This window comes from Pieris napi, chromosome 1 (genome assembly GCF_905475465.1).
Source record: "Pieris napi chromosome 1, ilPieNapi1.2, whole genome shotgun sequence".
Taxonomy (NCBI): domain Eukaryota; kingdom Metazoa; phylum Arthropoda; class Insecta; order Lepidoptera; family Pieridae; genus Pieris; species Pieris napi.
This window is the reverse complement of record NC_062234.1, coordinates 13,306,348-13,326,672: the sequence shown is the minus strand read 5'-3', so window position 1 is coordinate 13,326,672 and position 20,325 is coordinate 13,306,348. Positions and strand designations below refer to the sequence as shown.

The following is a 20,325-nucleotide window of genomic DNA, read 5'->3' as shown; positions in this document are numbered from 1 at the left end:
ATATATTGAATGTGTTGCTGACATTTATATGACAAACCAACTATATTTATAAAATTATCAAGCCACCACTGCAGCTATATCTGTTTAAGATAACCTCAAATTTGTTCTAAAAGATCTTTATTGCAACAAAACAATATTAATACTACTATTTGACATAGGATTCTTTGATATTTATTAAGTAGTAAGCATTTTGTGTGTTTAGATAGAGAAATTACATAGGTGCTTATTCTTGAAGAATGTATTTGACAAGAATAAGGTCAAGGTAAGGCAGCATCATTTATTTCATAGTCATAATACAGGCACATAATTTATTTAAATAAAATATAAAACAATATGCTTAGCCAAATAAATAAAATGCTTTTTGACATATAGAAAGGACTCTGAATTTATTTCTTCTTTCCTTTTTTGGCGGCAGCTGCAGCTTCTAAATCAATAGGCGCTGGTTTCACAAATGGTATTATTTCTTGATACTGTTCTGGCATCCATTGTTTTAATGCATCTGGTACCTGAAATATTATATTTTAATTGAGTCTATAGTCTAAATGATTCACTTTGTAATTCAAGATTTATTTAAAACAAGGAAAAACAAATTTAGCTGTCAATAGTTACATCTTTTATCCTCAAAGTATTTTACTGAAATATTACCTGAATTCCATCCTCAGTTTGGTGTACTTCAAGTAAAGCACAAATAACTCGTGTAGTGGCACACATTGTTGCATTGAGCATGTGCACATACTCTGTTGCTGCATTCATTTTCTTTGTTTGACCATACCTTTAATAGCAATAAATGAAATAAATATTAGTTTTGCATAATTCTGTTTAAGCTCATAAGTGTTTTACCGCATAGTTTGTAATTATACATTAACACAGAAGATGATGTGGTCTTTTATAGAAACAATGCAGGATTGATTTAATTCATTAGTACAAGCAGAATAATGGCTCATTTCTTATGTAAGTAGATAAAATTATAAAACTGACCGAACAAGCAATCTCCTGGCCTGGTACTCCAAACAATTACTGCAGGAAACTAGCTCTCTAAATGCTCCTGATCCGGGGAACCAAGCTTCTAAATCCAGCTTTTTAGAAGCTGCATGGTTGAGTGCCCCAGACACTATGTTAACCACTCTATATGGAATGCCTAGTGTTTTATAAAAGTTCTCAGCATTGCTTATCATTTCCTCCATTATCTCCCAAGATTTGTTATCATGTGGGGATGTCAGGACAAACTGTTCTATCTGAAAGCACAAAGAATGCATTGTTTTATACTACACAATATCATGAATATAGTTCACTATTGAGTAACTTGAATGATGTATTAATAGTTTGAACTTCAAAACTATATTCTCATGTTAAAAAAAAAAATTTAGTTTATGCAAATCAAGAATAATAAAGTTATTGTAAAATTAATGTTCTAAGTTGTGGAAATAGAGGGACCTTGTGTGGACTTGTATTGTGCTGGAGGATTGCTGAAAATTGATTGAAAGGGAAAAATACCTTTTCAAATTGATGAACTCTGAATATACCTCGTGTGTCACGTCCATGAGAACCAGCCTCTTGTCTAAAACATGTTGATATACCAGCATACCTAAAATAAATAAATAAATAATGGAAGAACATGATAATCTGTAATTTATTATTTACCACACATTGGAATAGCACAATAATGTTTTTTTAAATAAGATATATTTTATTATACCTAATAGGTAATGTAGATTCTGGCAGCCACTCATCCCGGTGGTAGGCTGCAATTGGTTGTTCTGATGTAGCAATCAAATACTTCTCATCAATGCTGTTGTCTCCTTTGTTTTCAGAACCCTTTCCAATTACTTTGTAAAGTTCTTCATCAAATTGTGCAAGTTGAGCTACTTCTTGCATCACCTACAAATTTATTATTTAAATTATTGAATATACAAAAAATTGTAATAGGAAAATTTAGATTATAAATAATTACCTCTTTTCTCATAAAGAATGGGGTATACAATGGAGTGTACCCTTTGTGAAATAAAATTCTTAGGGACAATTGTACTAAAGCTTGCTCTAAAAATACAGCTGGGCCTTTGAGGTAGTATCCCCTGCCACCAGCTACAGCAGACCCTCTTTCACCATCCATACCTATAAATTTAATAATATATATATTAAATAAGTCAGCTTTATATAATAAATATGGTTTCTAGCGAAAACAAACAATATATATTCAAAACTGTTAAGCATGTATCAGTAATATTTGTACAAGTGATTCAATAGTCTTGTATGAATGTAAATAAAGTTTTATATTATTAAATTGTAATTATTTTATATTTTTTTATATGTTGTATTAATGAATTGTTTTATATGATTACATTAGATCTACAAATATAAAAATGAACCTATTGCTTACCATCAATCATGCATATAAGATCAACATGAGAGTAATTTTTCTTCATGGTACAGTCACCAAAGGTTCTTTCTACAGCATTGTGATCTTCATCATCATCAACAGGTACAGATTCATGCAGATGGTTACCAACCTCCCTTAAGGCAGATGAACGAAGCTTCTCAGCGGCTAAAAGATTTTGTTCATTTTTTGTAATAGCTTCGTCAATTAGGACACGGACCTGAGAGCATAATCCTAATTAGAAACAGAGAAATAATATATCTGAAAATGATATAAATTAATATTTTACATATATATATTTTCATATATTCCTCATTGTAAAGTTACCACCATATGGCAATCATTGTGTAAGGTAAACTATATGTAATAAGTATATAAAAAAATACATAAATCAAATTAAATTGCTTACCTTCTTAATTTGATTAACTGTCAATGGCTTTAGCTGTTCATTAGAAATATTAATAAGGTTATCTGCTACTTCAGAAGGAACTGGATCATCTTCAGGCCCGACTGGCTCTTTGTTTTTCATCTTTAACCCAATTTCTTTACTGCACACATTTTTCAGTTTATTTAAATTATCCGCATCATGACGCAACTTTCTCCAAAGAGTGTCTTGTTCCACTACAGTATCCACGAGTGCCACATCCTTGTACCGCTTGCGTTGATTCTCACGAATTTTATCTGGATCACCATCTTTATCGGCTCTGAATAGATCTAGGTCTAAAACCATTGCTTCAAATCTTATTTAAAATAATTTTATGGCCAAGAGTTCAGAAAAAGAAGAATTCAATTTGAAAAATGAAAGCGATAATCCGGTGTATTGAGTATTCCGATTTCCGTAGTCAAGTCAAGTCCTACAATCCAAAATGCAATTTGGCGTTTTCGAAAGCTCGCGTTTGTGACAATTGTCTGTTGAGATGCCAACGTGAAATGATTTATGACAAAGATATATTGTCAAAATAGTGAAAATGAAATGTCAAATGTGTCGACGGTCGGCAAAGCTGAAATTAACAATTTTTGCATCTTAAAAATTTACTGGATTCTGGTAAATGTTTTGTGTATTATGTGGACCTTTGTAAAAGTAAGTGTCAAATGCAGTTAAAAACAAAGGTTCTCCTAGAAATGTAAGTTTTTAAAATCATCACTTTAAGTTTTTTATTTAAAAACTGTTAACAATCATTGTTTACACGTCTTAAATTCTTCTATTTACAAAGGGGAGGATTCAACCAAATTGATATGTTTCAAAAGTACCAATGTAGTAAAGTTAATTTATGGATAAGTAATATAGGATTATATCTTTGATCTAATAAGATTTGAGAAAGATTTATTTATTACTCATCTATAGTTATTTGGTATTATATACGAGTACATTTCTTTAAACCTTGTGTAAATCTTATTAGTTGTAGCATGTTTACTCCATTTAGTTAGTTAGTTGTTTTCATTTACTGTTGAAGTACTTATTTTATACATAATCTTAAAAAGTATTTTTATTATAAACTAATTACAATAATGTGGAGTGTTATACAATCTAACAGGAAATCAATTTTCTCATATTGAATTACAAGCTATTACAAAAGTTTTTTTATTTCAGATGCTAAAATGATTCCATTAAAAGATAATCAAGATGTCGCATCATTTCTTGTCACCAAACACTCATGGAAGGGGAAGTATAAAAGAGTGTTTTCTATTGGAACTCATGGTATCACAACCTATAATCCAGATAGATTAGAAGTAACAAATAAATGGTTGTATTCTGATGTAGTCACAATTTCCTCATCAAAGCATTCTAACTCTACCACTAATCATGACTTTACTCTGGTTATGAAGAAGGAAAAGAAAATAGATTCCATGAAATTTTCCTCTGAACATAAATGTCTTATTCTAACAGAAGCTTTTAAATATCGAAACCAGTTTGCTGAAAAACCAAAGGATGTATATGTATGTTTGCTCTTTCTATAATTTTGTACTTCTTATTATTTGACACTTAACCACTTCAAAAGAGGCTCAATTAATAAAATAAAGTTTATCCCCATTGTTGTATAAAATAATTATCCATGTAATTTTCTATTATTATCTACTATATGTGGTGTCAACTGTTTTAATTAGGATTAATATCCTATTTTATATTTAAAAATGCTCTAGAAGCTAGATTCAATTATATTATGATACAACGTTAGATATGACAAAAACATTAAAACTATTTTTCATTAAGCTGCAACTGTTTATTCTAGAGATATCAAGCCTACAAACACCATTGGAGTGGTACTCGTCTACCTATAGTGCTTGAAGTAGGACCCTGCTCTCTAGAACAACTGGATCCCTCTACACACACACTACTCGCCAGCTACCCATACAATGATATCCAAGGAATACTACCTGTTAAAGATGTTCCCGGTGGTTTTGTGATAGCTCTTGGGGGATATAGTCGCTTACACATGTTCTCCAATGTAATGGATCATCAAGGAATTGTAAATAAAATGTTGGAAATGGCAAATCTTACACTCAATATAAGCATTAAAGTTCTATCAGCCATGATCACACTTGATGACTGCCACAATCAGAGATTTGGAAAGTATAGGTAATGTAAATAAATTATTAGTTGCTATGGTCATTGTTTACAATTTGTAACAACATATATAATTATGTAGATTCTGAGAGTTCTTATTCATAAACTTTGACACAAAAACGTCTCACTAGTTTGTTTAACTTTAATAATGTTGCACTGAAGAGAAAAATAGGAAATGTAATCAATAATAGAAATGTAATTGTATTGTAATTTTAAAATTTATCCTTCAACAAGAATTATCTGTTATCTGAAATTTCAGATATAATTATATCAAATTAACATGGCATTCAAATGGTGTCAACAATTATTAGTCATAGAGCTTATCTTATTAAAATTATGTTTAGCATTAACAAAATGGATAATTTTGTTTGTGATTACTATTTATGAAAATTGCAAAACATATCACAACAAAAACTAAAAGTATTTAAAAATAAAATTATAGTAAATTTTGCCACAAGTATTACTGTAGTTACATACAAGTTATGTTATAGTATTTGTAACTTATTCATGATATGGGTGGTATGGTACAGATTGGCCACCTATTGTTGCACAATTTTTTTAATATGATTTCATTGTTTTGTGTACACTAAATGCTAGGATTTAGGATCTTTAAATTTTTTTATAATTTACCTACTAAAGGAAAATCAAATAAAATCCTTTATTTTATTTAAAGTTATTGAATACACTAGAAAAATGAGAGTAAATTAAAAAAAAATGATTTTTCAGTGGCGACCAACATCAGACATCTTTGAGTGAATTTTTAGTACATAAAGTGAATCCTGCCAGACATATGGAACCAATGCGGCGGACGTTGTGTCTATCTGATACTTGTATTTTGGAAAGAGATCCACAAACTTATTCTGTGAGTATATTAGCATAATATAAATAGAAAATATATGCAATTCTTTTCCTTAATGACCCCAAATTTTTTGTTAATCATTTTAAATTTTTTAACTTTCAGGTAGTTTGTTTGCGACCGTTAAGCGACGTATTTGCGTTGGTTCGAGACCCTGATCATCCACAAAAGTTTTCCATCGAGTATTTAAACGGACAAATGAGAACTTATCTTGCAGGAGATAGGTACGTCTGGAAATATATAACATCTCAGATTCTTATTTCTGTTTTTTTTATTGTACTGTGCATATACTGTTTCCGCAGTTTTTACTCATCACTACAACTGTTGCAATCTCAAATGATATTAAATTTATTTTTAATTCCGCGTTACATTTTCCATCATCCCGTTTAGGGTATTTTACGGTTCGAAGGAACATATACCGTCGTATTTACGATATAAAAGATAAACGAGACACTAAAATATGAAAAGATGTTAGCCCGTACTGACCGAAACAGCGTATAAAGAAGATTTATTTCCTTAGAGATGCATTGCTAGCGTCTCTACTAGACGGTGTACGTGGCTCTGGCCAACGGGACGTACACGTACGTATGACGCGTACGCCGCGCGGCTATCGACTGGGCCCGTTACATCAGCCCGTTGATGAGGAAACAGAGTCAAATCATTTGCGGTAAGTACTAAATTTTATAGATTTAAAGATTAATTTGGAGATGAAGAGTAGTAGTATTAAAGAATAATAGCTAATTCTATCACATTAATTAATTTATACCTCTCGACGGAGGAATAATAACCTGGTCGATATATTCTTGAAGCCTTGTTGTATGTACAAAAAAATATAAGCGATTTTAAAACAAATGGTGACTTTTACTAGTATAATACTCGAAACAAAACAAATCTAAGCGTACGATCAACCAGGCTTCATAAGATAATCCACTCCTTACATGGAAATTGTATTCGTGTTTTACAACAAATACCCAAGGGAAATTACAGAATTATCACTGAATAAATTAAAAACTCTCGTTAAACGAGATAGATTTATATAAATTTATTGATTATTTAAATGATCCTAATCCTTGGGATTGATTTGCTCCAGTTTAAATATTTATGTCTGCTCTGCCTTACAAACAATTTGTATGACTCAAAACTTGGCTAATAAAAAGAGTGGTGGAGTTGCTTGCCAGTTCTTCTTTCCCGCTCTACGCCCTTGACTTGCGAACTGCTAATAAATGTAAATTTAGAATCAATTACCATCTTTTCTGTTGACGTTCATAAGTGCACTTGGTTACCTATATGTACAAAGCTATTTTGAGTTAGAGTTTGAATTGAGATCTCAATTGATGCCCACTAAAGATAAACTGCATTGCGATTCTGTAACTCACTTTTCGAACTCTCACAGCGGTTTTCACAGCGGCGGTCGCGCTCAAATCAGTCGTAAAGCAGTCATTTTACTATTTGGCATTCTTATAAGGAGGGAGCTTGTAGTTTATTGTTTATCGCTGTGAGAGTTCGAAAAGTGAGTTACAGAATCGCAAGGCTGTACTATAAAAACTACGAGTCGACTTTTAAACCTACCACTTCCGGTATTCTGGTCCGTTTAAAAATACATTTATTACTTATAAACGTTAAGAAATTAAATAATTCTGAATTTACAAAAAAAACTGATTATTACAGGCTTTTTCAAAATCCAGTGGGTATGTCACGAGTGGAAGTTATTGAACGTTTCAACTCTAACATTGGATACAGCGGCCTCATATACTCAGTCAGTCAAGACGTAAGAATCATTTTTATATAATGAAAATAAAACACAAAAGCACACATTATTCATTGCCATTTTTGCTTATTAATGAGAGATTTTGTTTTTGATACTAACATTTAAAGAGTTCACAAGAAGCATGTTGTATTTATGATTATTTCAGTTAATATTAAGGTTAGTCGTACGTTTTATTACGTCTTATTATGTAGTATCAAAAAATCTAAGAAATATAGGGTTAAAAAGAACTGAATTAAACAGGCGTGCCATCCAATAGGCCACATCTCACGTAACAATAGGTGGGATTGTGGGTATTAACTGGTCTGACTCATTGATATGACTCATAATGTATATAACTTCTATTTAAAATTCCTGACAAATTTGCACGCCATTATGTGTTGCAGAATATGCGAACTTTAGATTGTACCACTATAACATTTTTGTACCATATTGCAAATAAACTATTATTATTATTATTATTATTAAAAAAGCTTACCGTTTACTCTGAAGAATCTACAGAAAAAATATTCTAAATACATATTACGGGAGAAAGAAAACAAAATTAAAATTTCTCATTTTCTACAAGCATGGGTTGATAGAGGTGTTTCATAATTTAAATATTACTATAATATTGACTTATACAATTTCTTTCAATGATTATTTGTGATTATTGCAATTCTTTATGTTTTGATAAAAACTACAATATTAAAATTATTTAAATGCTCGTACGTAGTTAATGGCTTATAACGCATACAGATTATCATGAGCACAGCTTATATCATTTAATCATCAATGGGCATGTTAATTTTGTGTTGTTGCCTTGTAGGCTCGTCCCCTGTTGTGGCTGTTTCTTACCTGGGATCTAGTAAGTCCCTCATGTTTTATGTTTCTATTGGGAATCTCTTTATAAACGCATGTGTATATATACATTTTTTTTTCATTAATAGGTAAATAATAAAATTAACTTTTGGTTGCGTATTGGTAGAATGGCTATTAAAATGCATTTTTTATATCGTTTATAAAATTTATTATTATATCATTTTTTATATTTGTATTAACCTTTGACGTTTGTGTATGTCTGATATCTATTTATCAAGGAGACCCTACTTATATTTATAACCATCAGTCTTCAGTCTGACATTTCAAAATGGCGATGGTACTACCAATTTCAGCCGCCGGCCAAGAAAAGTATGTGGCACTGAAATTATCAAGGCATGTCTTTTATTATAATAAATTTCTCATAATTGGTTTCCTCTGATCGGTGTACAGCGTAAAACTTTGAAATCTATGAAGTTATCAAAGAATATAACGTTTATAAAACAGTATTAAGAATATCTCATTAACAGGTTCTGGTGGTGTTTTATATTGTATTTTTTGGGACGGATAAATGTCAGTCCCAAGAATAATTTTTCTCTTCATTAATCTATTTATATTTCATTAATTTAATAAAGTAGGCGTAACTACGATATTTCTATACATCATAGTTACGCCAGAATTTAAACCAAAATATTATAAATAAAATTAATTTACAGTTAGCCTATTCGTGTATAAGAATAAAGTTTTTGCTTAACTTAATCTACGTTTTTAAGTACAAAATGTATATGCTACACATGAGTCTCTTTTGTCTTTGGCCCTCTTTTCAAAATACCTATACACAACAACTATTAGGAAATTTCCTAGAATAAGTGATCTTGGCTGAATTTAACTAGATTTTTTTGTTGGCAGCGTCTCTTTTCGGAGAACAAAGAAAAGTTGATAACTGGTGCACTGATCGCGTTGGTTAGTAGTGCGCCCTCTGGCTCTAATCTCACGCCGCGTGAATTGGAAGCACAGTTTCACGCACTAAGGCGATTGTGCGCTAGCAAAGTTGGATTCGCTGCGTTTACTGCGTTGCCTGGGTATGATTTAAATGTATCACAGTAATATTCACTTTGTTACACGTAAAGTTTTTTCATTTGCATACATACATTTAATGCTACGTTTTCTTTCACTGCTTATGAGAAAATTATAACCAATTTTCATAATATTTGAAATCCAAAAGTAAATTGAATTGAAAAATTGTTTCATACACGTTAAATGAAATATGTTATGTGCGTGAATTGTGATCGCGTTTATTTTCTTGAGTTAATGTAAATTTTATAATTTAGAAAAATTTATCATACCTTATTGCTTTTACGGTGTTCGTGAGACGTAAAAAACAAGTTCCTTCCTTGGGAATTGAAGGAAATTAAAAAATCTATTTTAACAAATGCTTGTAGCATCAGTTTGAATTTATAGGCAGCTGAATGGAGGGTACATAACAATAGATTTTTCTTCCTTATATTAGATTTGTAAATATTTTATAATTCCTGTAGTTTTCGCGAATGGATAGGCAGTGCCGTTGTATCCGCATTGAGACGCGAATCTGCCGCGTGTTCGCACGCTGCTTTAGAAGCTGTATGTGCACTCTTGCAACCGATGCACGCTGAACCCGATCTGAGACAGGAACAGCTGAATAAAGCCAGTATGCTGTCGTCTCAGCCATTCCTGGAGGGACTACTGTCTATGTGGGCACAGCATATTGTAAGTATATTTTATATTAGTTTTTACTGGTAATCGTAAAAACAAATTTGTGTGAATGTTATTTTAAAAATAAGTACAGACAAAATCTGTTATAACGACATCGAAGGAACTTTTTTTTTAAAGAACAGGGGGCAAACGGGCAGGTGGCTCACCTGATGTTAAGTGATACCGCCGCTAATGGACACTTAATGCCAGAGGGCTGGCGAGTGCGTTGCCGGCCTTTTAAGAATTGGTACGCTCTTTTCTTAAAGGACCCTAAGTCGAATTGGTTCGGAAATACTTCAGTGGGCAGCTGGTTCCACAAATTGGTGGTACGTGGCAAAAACTGCCTTGAAAAACGCTCACTTGTGGAACGGCGGACGTCGAGGTGATACGGGTGGAATTTCGTATTCTGCCTCGACGTCCGATGATAAAACTCAACTCATATTTGGTCGTAAAAACCGATAGTCGTAACATCCGATGACTTAGTTATTAAGAACCTTATGCAATAGAATTCAGCCGGGACCTTTGATTTTGGTCAATATAACCGGTATGTTGTTCTAAACGATGTCGTCGTAAACGGTTTTGACTGTATTGTGATACCAATAACGTAAAAATAATTTTGAAAATTCAGACTGCAGGTAGTGGCGCCCTTGTAGTAGGAGCAATGTTGGATTTCCTTACGTTCTCGCTATGCGTGCCATACAGCGAGACAACAGACGGAAAACAGTTTGACCAGCTTCTGGAAATGGTCGCTACAAGGGGACGGGTTATATTTAGACTTTTTGAGGTAAGGAAAAACTAGCGTCGCCCGTATTAAATTGCAATTTCCCTAGCCCTTAAGTATATTAAATTAAAAGGAAAATATTGTCATGTAACAATTGAATGTAAATAAATCAATATTAAAATACAGTGTAAACTCTATGTAATAGCATTACACCCAAAGTACTTTTTAAGTTGCCGAAATTAGTTAAAACTACAGAGCTGTGTACGTTGTTTTGTCACTTTATTGTCCTAGCGAGAGATAAACTCGACTGGTACTCGTCATACGTACCGAACTTTCCAAGAAATCCAAGAAAAACCTAACTACTGGTATAGTACATTACAGACAACGCAATAGCGTTCAAATACGAATTGTTTTTATGTAATTATTATCATTAGTCTGAAATAAACTTTCTTTTTCTAATACATATTTTTCTCTCCATTTACCAAGTCTTCGTAACGTCAAAATAGGCAAATTCCCTTGAGTGTCGTTATATAGAGTTTACACTGTTATTTAAACATAGTATTATGAAAATGGTAGGCGGAAACTTGATTCAGTGCTGTCACATATTCACCATACTTATATGAACCACATCATTATAGATTTTTATTGGTGTGTTATTTCCAGCACCCGTCTCATGCGATAGTGAAAGGTGCTGGACTAGTAACGAGGGCGTTAGTCGAAGAAGGCAGTGGTGGGGTTGGTACCAGGATTCAAGGCCTGGCGTTAGCCGAAGCGGCCCTGCCCAGACATTTACTTACAGCTCTATACGACCAGACCAGACCGCGGCATGGCAACTTGGCCAGACTACACCACAGGCATTTGGCAAGACATCTGGTTGCGTTGTGGCTGGTTGATCATCCACCTGCAGCGGATTTGTTGAGGAGAATTATGGTGAGGGTGACAAGTGCAGATAAAATATGACTATGTTAATATAATTAAAATATCAATTTTTTTTTATATTATTAGTAAACACAAAAAATTAGAACGTGTAGGTACTTTAGACTTTTAAAATCTACTGAGGTTAGGTTAGTAACAAGTCCGTTCCGCACGAAGTCTCGAAATAAAAGTGAGTCAACGCCGGTGTTGCCACGCTTTATATAGGTTTCTGCTACAAGATAGCGTTAGTCCGCTAACAATATTATATTCTCAAAACTTTGTATCCTGACCACAGCGCCATCTGTCTGACTGAACCAAATAATATTTATTAAATTTAAAATAGTGATAGTTTGAGAGGTGTACTCGTCACTTTCATAACCAAAGTCAAAATCATTTATTCATTTAGGTAACACAATGTGCACTTATGAACGTCAGTAAAGAAATACATATTAAATGCTAAATGCTTCTAATTTTACATTTACTGCCAGTTCTCAAATCAAGGGCGAAGAACGGACGAGAAGAACTGGCAATAACCGTCCTAATACCCCAATTAAATACTGAAGCAGAAAAATCAATTTACCTGAAATATTTAGTAAAAAGTATAATATGTATTTTGACATGGAAATGCATCTATAATAGCTGTTTCCTAATGAAATTATTTAGTAGATATTGAAGTGAAAAACATTATGATATAAATAGATAAGAAATTGCAGCGCTCTATATTTTTTCAGCCATCAGGTCTACTAGCGTTTCTAGAATCGGCTGATGCTCCTCCAGCGGCTGTCTTGGAAGAGGAAGCATTGCAGGAACGGGATAACTTACAATTAGCTCAGGCGGTGACGAAACCACGGACGGGCAAACATTGGGACGCTGTTAAGTACGTGGAGAAACATTTGGAGGTGAGTTGCGTAGTCATTTTTTAGTGCATATGATATAAATAATTTAATGGAAAAAACGTTTTTTAAGTGTTTTTCTTTGACAAACAGGAAACTATGCATAAACAATTGAATTTTATAATCCTTGATACTAAGAAGTACTAAAGTATATCAATTTGCTTAACATAATTTAGTTCTGTCTCCGATACCATTGTTTTCTAGTCAAAATGGCATTTTCTTATCATTTATTATGACTTTAGCTTGTGTTGACGAGCAGTGTTGGCCTAGTGGCTTCAGCGTGCGACTCTCTTCCCTGAGGTCGTAGGATCCCTGGCTGTGCACTAAAGGACATTCTGTTTATGTGCGCATTTAACATTCGCTCGAACGGTGAAGGAAAACATCGTGAGGAAACCGGCTTGCCTTAGACCTGAAAAGTCGACGGCGTGTGTCAGGCACATGAGGCTGATCGCCACCTCCTTGCCTATAACTTTGGAAAATGATCATGAAACTGATGAAATCTGAGGCCCAGACCTAAAAAGGTTATAGCGCCACTGATTTATTTTTGTAATAAACCTATATATTTTTAAAATTTAAACCCGTTGCTTTTTGTTAATACTTACTATTTAAACGGTAACCTTTACTTTAGCAAAGAGTTTTTGCAGCATTATGCCTCAATGGCTCTTCAGCACTGGGCCCAAAGGGCTCGCAGTACGGACCCACGGAAGGAGATACAAGCGCGTCCAGTAGTATTGCGCAGACGCAGGGAACGACTTAAATCAACTGCTAATTGGCCTTTATTCTACTACCAGTTTCATAAGGATCACGCTTTGCCTAATCTCATTTGGAATCATACCGTAAGTTTTTATATTTCAAGCTAGGATATTAAACAAAGTATGAAAGTACCGACTGCAGCGCCATTTGACGGGCTGATTTGTGAATCTAAACCATCCAGGGCGCCACCCAAACGCATACATAAAATTCTTTCAAATCAATCCAGCCGTTTAAGAAGAGTTCATTGACACATTTACAGTAGAATTATATTTATAAAGAAGATTTGTACGTAGAATTAGAAAAAAATAGTTTTCATAGCATGATAATTAATTTATCAAAACGAAAAATTAATAGAGTCGGTGTAAAAAGCATGGCGCTTGCAAACTTCTAATTCTTAAATGCGTCATTTCATTTATTCACAAAAAATATATACTTTCAATTCTTTCATATTAAGTAACAGACTTGAAATTATCTTTTCGTTAAGAATTATAAACATTGAAAACTTGACTTGACTTGTTCTTGTGTAAGAACCCACTCAGGCCATGTTCTTAAACATTTCCATCGCAAACTATTTATATAATATTATTTAAAAAAAACTCTTATAGAATATGTAGAATGTAGCATGATGACAAATATCTTTCAGACAAGAGAAGAACTTCGGAATGCCCTTGAAAAAGAGCTCCGAGATTTCTCAGCTGATAGAGAAGTAGCTGGAACTACTCTCACGTCCTGGAATCACGCCGAGCTAGAGGTGCACTACCAGTGCCTTCAGAATGAGGTCAAAATTGGTGACTACTATTTGAGGATACTGCTGGAACAGAAGGATAATGATGACAGTCCTATACGGAAGTCGTAAGTTGATTTCTCTATGGTTTTATTCCTGTTCCTTCAAAATCTAATAGTTTTTTTAATAATGGCTTATTTTGATACTTAAAATTTTATCTTCATTAAATCTATAAAATAAAAATGAAAATAAATCAGTGGCGCAAAATATTACATATTACTTTTTAGATCTGGGCCTCAGATTTCTGTATCTGTTTCATGATCATTTGTCATAATAGGCAAGTTGGTGATCAGCCGTGCCTGACACACGCTGTCGACTTTTCGCCGGCAAGCCGGTTTCCTCACGATGTTTTCCTTTAGCTTTAAAGTATATTAAATGATAAAATTATGCACATGCATTCCATTGCAATGACCCATGTACGGGCAATCCAGCCTTCTAGCATGCTGTTAGGGCTCTCCCACTTGCCAGAGATACAGCTTTTACTTTAAATTTTCGTAAAAAAATTTTTTTTGAAATCTTGCGATTTCTTTTTCAACATAATCTCCTCTGGGTTTGATACACTTGATGATGATGATACTGTGATGTTCCAACTTCGTTAACCCGTCTGAAAAATACAAAAGTTAAAGACTCTTGTATCACGTTTAAAAACTGAGAATTTTCAAAACCTTATAATAAGGTGGTTTTTTTATTTAAAAGCTTTAAAAGCTTTTTCTTTTTTTAACTTTCACGTAGATGGCTTTTATAAGATAGAAATATGTACTGGCTTGACTTATGAACATCTTTTTATCGGCTTAAACCCGAAATATACGATTCCACAAGTAAAAATTTAAATTTTATTTTAGGTACGAATTCTTCAATGATCTCTATCACCGGTTTTTGTCAACACCAAAAGTGGAAATGAAATGTATGTGTTTGCAAGCGATGACTATTGTGTATGGGAGGTACTACGAGGACATTGGGCCCTTCGCCGACACTAAATACATTGTGCAAATGTTAGATAGAGTAAGTGAATTGAGTGATATCAATGTAATATTATTATTTCGCTTTTTTTTAAATAATAATACCTGCAATTTTGCTGTACAAAAGTCAAAACTCAAATAAAATTAACCTATTTAATTGGCAAGATTGTTTCATTATTACGTTATATTCTGATGAGTTGTAATGACGTCTTTATGTATTTGTGTTGAACATTGTAGGGGCGTGTTGAGAATTAAACTCAATTCTCCTTAAGAAAGTAATTGTGAAACACATTTCATTACTAAACTCAAACACAAAATATCTTTATTCATATAGGTAACCTAGTACACATATAAACGTCAACAGAAAAGATGTTAAATTGATCGTAAATTTACATTAACTATCAGTTCGCATGTCATGTGCAACATGATGTAATGGTTGCAGCTCCTTACAAACGTTGTATAAAAAAAACATGGCGATTGAAAAGAGTGGCGGAGAGTTTATTGCCAGTTCTTCTCTTCCGTTCTACGCCCTTGCTTTGAGAAATGGCACTAAATGTAAATTTAGAATAGAAAATAGATTAATTTACGTTTAACGAGAGTTATTTACCTACCTATAGTATATGAATTTATTCAGTATACTATAGGTACATACAATATGAGGTAACCAAACATTGAATTGGGATGTTGTTTAGTTGTGTCGAAGTGACGTGTGAACTCCAACTTCATTCATGTTATGGTAGGGAGCGTAATGGAGGCCACGAGCTTGGTGCGTGTACGCGTCTTGGTCGAAGTGTATAAATTTTAGTCAATGTCTTGCCTGTTTAACACATGCTAAATCTTTGATTATAGAGTTTTTATTAATTTTTAATTCAGTTCATATAATATTTTAACCTTTAATTCTGTTGGCTTAAAAGAAAATACGATTTTTATTATATATTAATGATTATTGTGTTTCAGACATGCGATAGAATGGAGAGGGATAGACTGGTGCAGTTCCTAGCGAAATTAATATTACATAAAAAGAATGTTAGTGAAATCTTAGAATGGAATGGTATACGGTATGTTTTCATATTAATTCCTAAAACGCCGGTACGCACTCGCGATCTCTGGCATTGAGTCCGATATCCGAGTGTCCATAGACAACCGTTGAACGGACCGTTCAAGTATTATGTAAGCACTATAGAGGGGAGGGGGTCTTTGATGTTCCTATTTGGTGATTACGTCAACAGTAATTTTAAACTTTTTTTACACATATTACCCACACATTGTCTATGCTTGAAAACGAAATTACTACAAGAAATTAATACGTTCATATTTATTCATTTCCATTTGCGTCGCTTGATCTGCTGGCTGATCGGGATTTCTCGGCAGAATGGTTACTATTTATATATGTGTAAGGAAAACATAATATTTAATATTTTCCTATACAAACTCTTTTTATATTTTATTTTTCTTCTTTGCCGTCTGATCGACGATGTTTAATTTGTCACTTGACATAATAGATGTAAGATGTTTTAATTTTTTAATTCTATTATTTTATTTTATAAAACCTAGAATATAGGCTTTAAATATTGTTTCTTTTATATTCACAGGTGAGTGAATAATTTGTAAATATATATATTTTTATTGAATGTATATTAATAGATCTTTTGTAAATAAATCTTTTATATTCACAGAGAAACGCAGTTTCGCCTTACTTATTCCCAGTACTCGTATAAGCGATTGATACCATTATATATGTATTAAGCATTTTGTATTTAAACATACATTTGTATACTCAAAACACGAAATTCGGATATTCAGTTTATTCTGATACTCGTTATACAGGTGCATACTAAATTGTGCATTTTTTTTAGAATTCTAGTTGACCTCATGACCTTAGCACATTTGCATACATCGCGCGCGATGGTGCCAACTCAATCAAACGTCATCGAAGGCCCAGCGCAGACGAGCGATGGAGATAGAGAGTGGTATTATAATCTGGAGAAAGGAGAGAAGGTCGTCAGAAAGGGGCCTGTTAGTTTTCAACAGGTATACATTGTTATTTTATTGATGACACTCAAACAGATATACAGGGCGTACCAAGACTATGGAACATCGTCGATCGATAGAATATTTTATTTTGAGTCGGTCCGATTCCAAGTAATTTTTAGAAAATCATTGAATGCAGATGGCGTAGTCCTGCTCTTTCGTGAATTTTGTAAACGTTGTTGAGATTCATAAGCATGCTCTAAGAAGCATCTAAATTGAATAAACGTATTTTGATTTGGATTTTTGATTTTGCAGTTATACTTACTTTTCAATAAAAATAAAGTCTTCTTTCAGCAAAATATCCTATCTACGATTTTTAAGGTACTTTCCCTTAGTGTTCCCTTGATGTCTTGGGACGCCTTGTATATAGATACAATAAGAAAATAGTCAATGTTAATAATTATTTACAGTATCAGTAAAAATGTTTCAAAACAAGTTTCATATTTAAATAAATGCTAAATAGTATGTTCGTCCATAAATTTATCGGAAACTAAAGGTCATACTAATTTGAATCTGGTTCTTTACAAAATAGGGAACAGTCTTCGATAAAATCGATTCAGTAAGTTTTTGAGATATCTAAAATTTTTTGGAGGGTATATGTTTAATATAGACAGGTATTTAAAGTTCCAAAAAACCTTTTTTTTTAAACTGAGATTAAAAAAAGTAATAATAAATAAAATTATATCAAAAAACAATATTTATTCCAGCTAAAAGATCTATACAAATCAGGGGAAATCAACAACAAGACGAAATGCTGGGCCAACAGCATGGAAGGTTGGAGAGCAGTGGCCGGTATACCACAACTCAGATGGAGCATCGCCGCTCGAGGACCACCAGCCCTCACTGAGACGGAGTTGGCAGCGACTGTACTTGACTTACTGATAACCTGCTCTAAGTATTATCCTAGCAGGTAAGTGTACGCGATTGTACTATTAACATAAGTTATGATAGTCTGTGTCTTTTTGTCTATGAACCCTCCATTGGAAAGTTATGATGTTTCTAATTTTCATATATTTTATTTTATTTATTTCTACCTTAATTTATGAAAAGCGTTCCTTAGGTGTTCATAATCTTGTATTATTCAATTAATATGTGGGCGTAATATTGTTTTTGTTTAATAATCTATAATAATAATAAAAATTAATAGTAACAAAAAACTCTCAACCAGTTGAGCAATTATAATTATTAAATTAAAAGAGTATATGATTTTTTTTGTTCTTGTTTCCGTCTTTCAGTAATAAGTTAAATGGAACATCTGTTATTGACATTATTTGAAAAAATTGGTTTAATTAAGGTACATGAAAAAAATAGGAATATATTCATTGTGAGAAAGGACTGATGAGATTTTAAAACTATTTCAAATTGTTTAATAGTGACGATTGTAAAACACTGTGCTGTGATTGTAAATGACGATATAATTTTAGGGATGAAGAAGACGCAGTAATAAGACCTCTGCCGAGGGTGAAGCGGCTGTTATCGGAACCGGCTTGTTTGGCGCACGTCGTACAACTCTTATTGACCTTTGATCCTATACTTGTGGAAAAGGTGGGTTTGAGAAGTTTTCATTAATATTCTGTTGAAAAGTATTAAGTATTAAGTGGGCTTAGGGTAATTACAATATAAGGTGGCAATTTGTTACTTCAGTGGTGAAAGGCTTTATGGGGAGTCAATGGAGAATGTAGAAACATAACCAGAGCTTTCTATATAAAACCATATTTCTCCTGTAATTCTAGGAGAATCATTTAAGAGATATGTTAAGTTATTTTTGATAATAATGATGTCAAGATTGATTTGGAAAAGTCAAAGACTATGTTTCCCTCAATGAGGAAATTTATACATTTGACTCCAAAAATTTCGTTTAGCGTTAATATTTTCCGTACCTACCTTTTAAGTTTAAGCTACATACCAATATTATGGAACATTGCTATTCTACCCCATAGACACTGTTAGTTTCCCAAATAGAACTAAATTTTTCTGTTTTTTTTTTGTATTTTGAAAGTTTTCTCTACAATAACCTTCCTTACAGTTCAAGGAATAAATTAAAAAATACTCTAATTGGTCTAACCGTCTTTGAGTTTTGTGTTTATTTATATAGATAAAATGGTTTATTTTGTCAGGTGGCAACACTGCTATACGAAGTGATGCAGGACAACCCAGAAATTTCGAAGCTGTACCTCACCGGAGTATTTTACTTCATGCTCCTCTATACAGGTTCTAATTTATTGCCGATCGCCCGGTTCCTGCGACTCACGCATATGAAGCAAGCCTTTAGAGCAGATCAGGTAATAAAAAATGAGTTTGATTGACATTCTAGAATACATAATAATCCTTTATATTATGTTTTTAAGGATTTTTATAGGTTATATTTTATTAATAATATTTATTTCAACATATCTTAATATTAATCTTTGTAGATTGACATTGACAGTCGTATTAATTTAAAAGTCGTATTAATGTAAGTGAACTTTGTATGGGAAACACATCTTTAATCCTTTAAAAATGATAGATTAATTCATAACATGCACAGTCTTCATAAATTATTTTTAAACTGCTAATCTGAGAAGTGTCTAGTGTATAATGAAACTACACTGAGCAGTTAAACACTTAAAATTTTATTACTGCTATTAATGCATACTAATATTTCTCAACTCATGTAATAAAAAAAATCACAGCTGTTATACGCATTTAACGTGTTTTGTATACGCGTTTAAGTAAATTATCATTAGCATATCGCGCCATCTAATGGTTAAAGTAGGTAAACTATTGTGTTTTGAACAACTATATATTTCAAGTGTTGCCTATTATATCCGCATATAGAAAGATGGTGGACGGTGATTCAAACGAGCATTCTCAGGATTAGAGCGCCCCTGGTCAATATTAATTTTCTAATTTATGTTACTTTTTAATTTTTATATATTTTCCTATGTTTCAGTCGACGTCAGATATAATGCAGAGATCGATTCTTGGTCAATTGTTGCCTGAGGCGATGGTCTGTTATCTGGAGAATCATGGCTCTGAGAAATTCGCCCAAATTTTCTTGGGCGAGTGGGATACGCCTGAGGCAATATGGAACTCCGAAATGAGGTATATTAAAAATATGGCGCTACAACCTTTGAACTTGGCTTCATATATCTGTTTCGTGATATATTATTAATAGAATTTTATCGTTATAGAAAAAA

General features: G+C 32.8%; 2 protein-coding genes across 5 annotated transcripts in view; one reads left to right on the top strand and one right to left on the bottom strand.

Annotated features, from left to right (window-relative positions):
* Positions 1 to 263: 263 nt before the first annotated feature.
* Positions 264 to 3,234, bottom strand: LOC125054923 (serine--tRNA ligase, cytoplasmic). The gene is made up of 8 exons (XM_047657078.1): positions 2,784 to 3,234; positions 2,378 to 2,594; positions 1,952 to 2,112; positions 1,697 to 1,878; positions 1,495 to 1,585; positions 979 to 1,235; positions 646 to 772; positions 264 to 506 (listed from the first exon to the last, which is right to left on the bottom strand). Exons 1-8 carry the CDS (start codon positions 3,102 to 3,104, stop codon positions 387 to 389), a joined length of 1,476 nt encoding a protein of 491 aa, XP_047513034.1. The 5' UTR covers positions 3,105 to 3,234; the 3' UTR covers positions 264 to 386.
* A 90-nt stretch (positions 3,235 to 3,324) lies between these two features.
* Positions 3,325 to 20,325, top strand: part of LOC125054896 (dnaJ homolog subfamily C member 13) — a 31,006-nt gene continuing 14,005 nt past the window's right edge. The window contains exons 1-22 of one of the 4 annotated variants that reach the window (XM_047657052.1): positions 3,325 to 3,455; positions 3,966 to 4,312; positions 4,606 to 4,952; positions 5,667 to 5,802; positions 5,902 to 6,020; positions 6,317 to 6,463; positions 7,465 to 7,564; positions 8,370 to 8,408; positions 9,269 to 9,441; positions 9,898 to 10,105; positions 10,719 to 10,874; positions 11,475 to 11,741; positions 12,458 to 12,625; positions 13,264 to 13,455; positions 14,016 to 14,224; positions 14,999 to 15,158; positions 16,073 to 16,173; positions 16,972 to 17,146; positions 17,854 to 18,056; positions 18,571 to 18,691; positions 19,264 to 19,428; positions 20,079 to 20,230. In XM_047657052.1, the coding sequence (XP_047513008.1) occupies positions 3,974 to 4,312; positions 4,606 to 4,952; positions 5,667 to 5,802; positions 5,902 to 6,020; positions 6,317 to 6,463; positions 7,465 to 7,564; positions 8,370 to 8,408; positions 9,269 to 9,441; positions 9,898 to 10,105; positions 10,719 to 10,874; positions 11,475 to 11,741; positions 12,458 to 12,625; positions 13,264 to 13,455; positions 14,016 to 14,224; positions 14,999 to 15,158; positions 16,073 to 16,173; positions 16,972 to 17,146; positions 17,854 to 18,056; positions 18,571 to 18,691; positions 19,264 to 19,428; positions 20,079 to 20,230 (3,677 nt within the window). In that variant the 5' untranslated portion in view covers positions 3,325 to 3,455; positions 3,966 to 3,973. Of the gene's footprint in view, positions 3,499 to 3,965; positions 4,313 to 4,605; positions 4,953 to 5,666; positions 5,803 to 5,901; positions 6,021 to 6,316; positions 6,464 to 7,464; positions 7,565 to 8,369; positions 8,409 to 9,268; positions 9,442 to 9,897; positions 10,106 to 10,718; positions 10,875 to 11,474; positions 11,742 to 12,457; positions 12,626 to 13,263; positions 13,456 to 14,015; positions 14,225 to 14,998; positions 15,159 to 16,072; positions 16,174 to 16,971; positions 17,147 to 17,853; positions 18,057 to 18,570; positions 18,692 to 19,263; positions 19,429 to 20,078; positions 20,231 to 20,325 lie in introns of all 4 variants that reach the window. The other 3 variants (XM_047657061.1, XM_047657044.1, XM_047657069.1) reach the window with 3 other exon arrangements.

Bases quoted from the DNA above. Each gene is read 5' to 3' on its own strand.
- LOC125054923 (XM_047657078.1), bottom strand. From the start codon at position 3,104: ATGGTTTTAGACCTAGATCTATTCAGAGCCGATAAAGATGGTGATCCA. The intron at 2,595-2,783 runs GTAAGCAATTTA...TTATGCTCTCAG, and splicing joins CAGTTAATCAAATTAAGAAG to GTCCGTGTCCTAATTGACGA. The intron at 507-645 runs GTAATATTTCAG...ATAATATTTCAG, and splicing joins AAACTGAGGATGGAATTCAG to GTACCAGATGCATTAAAACA.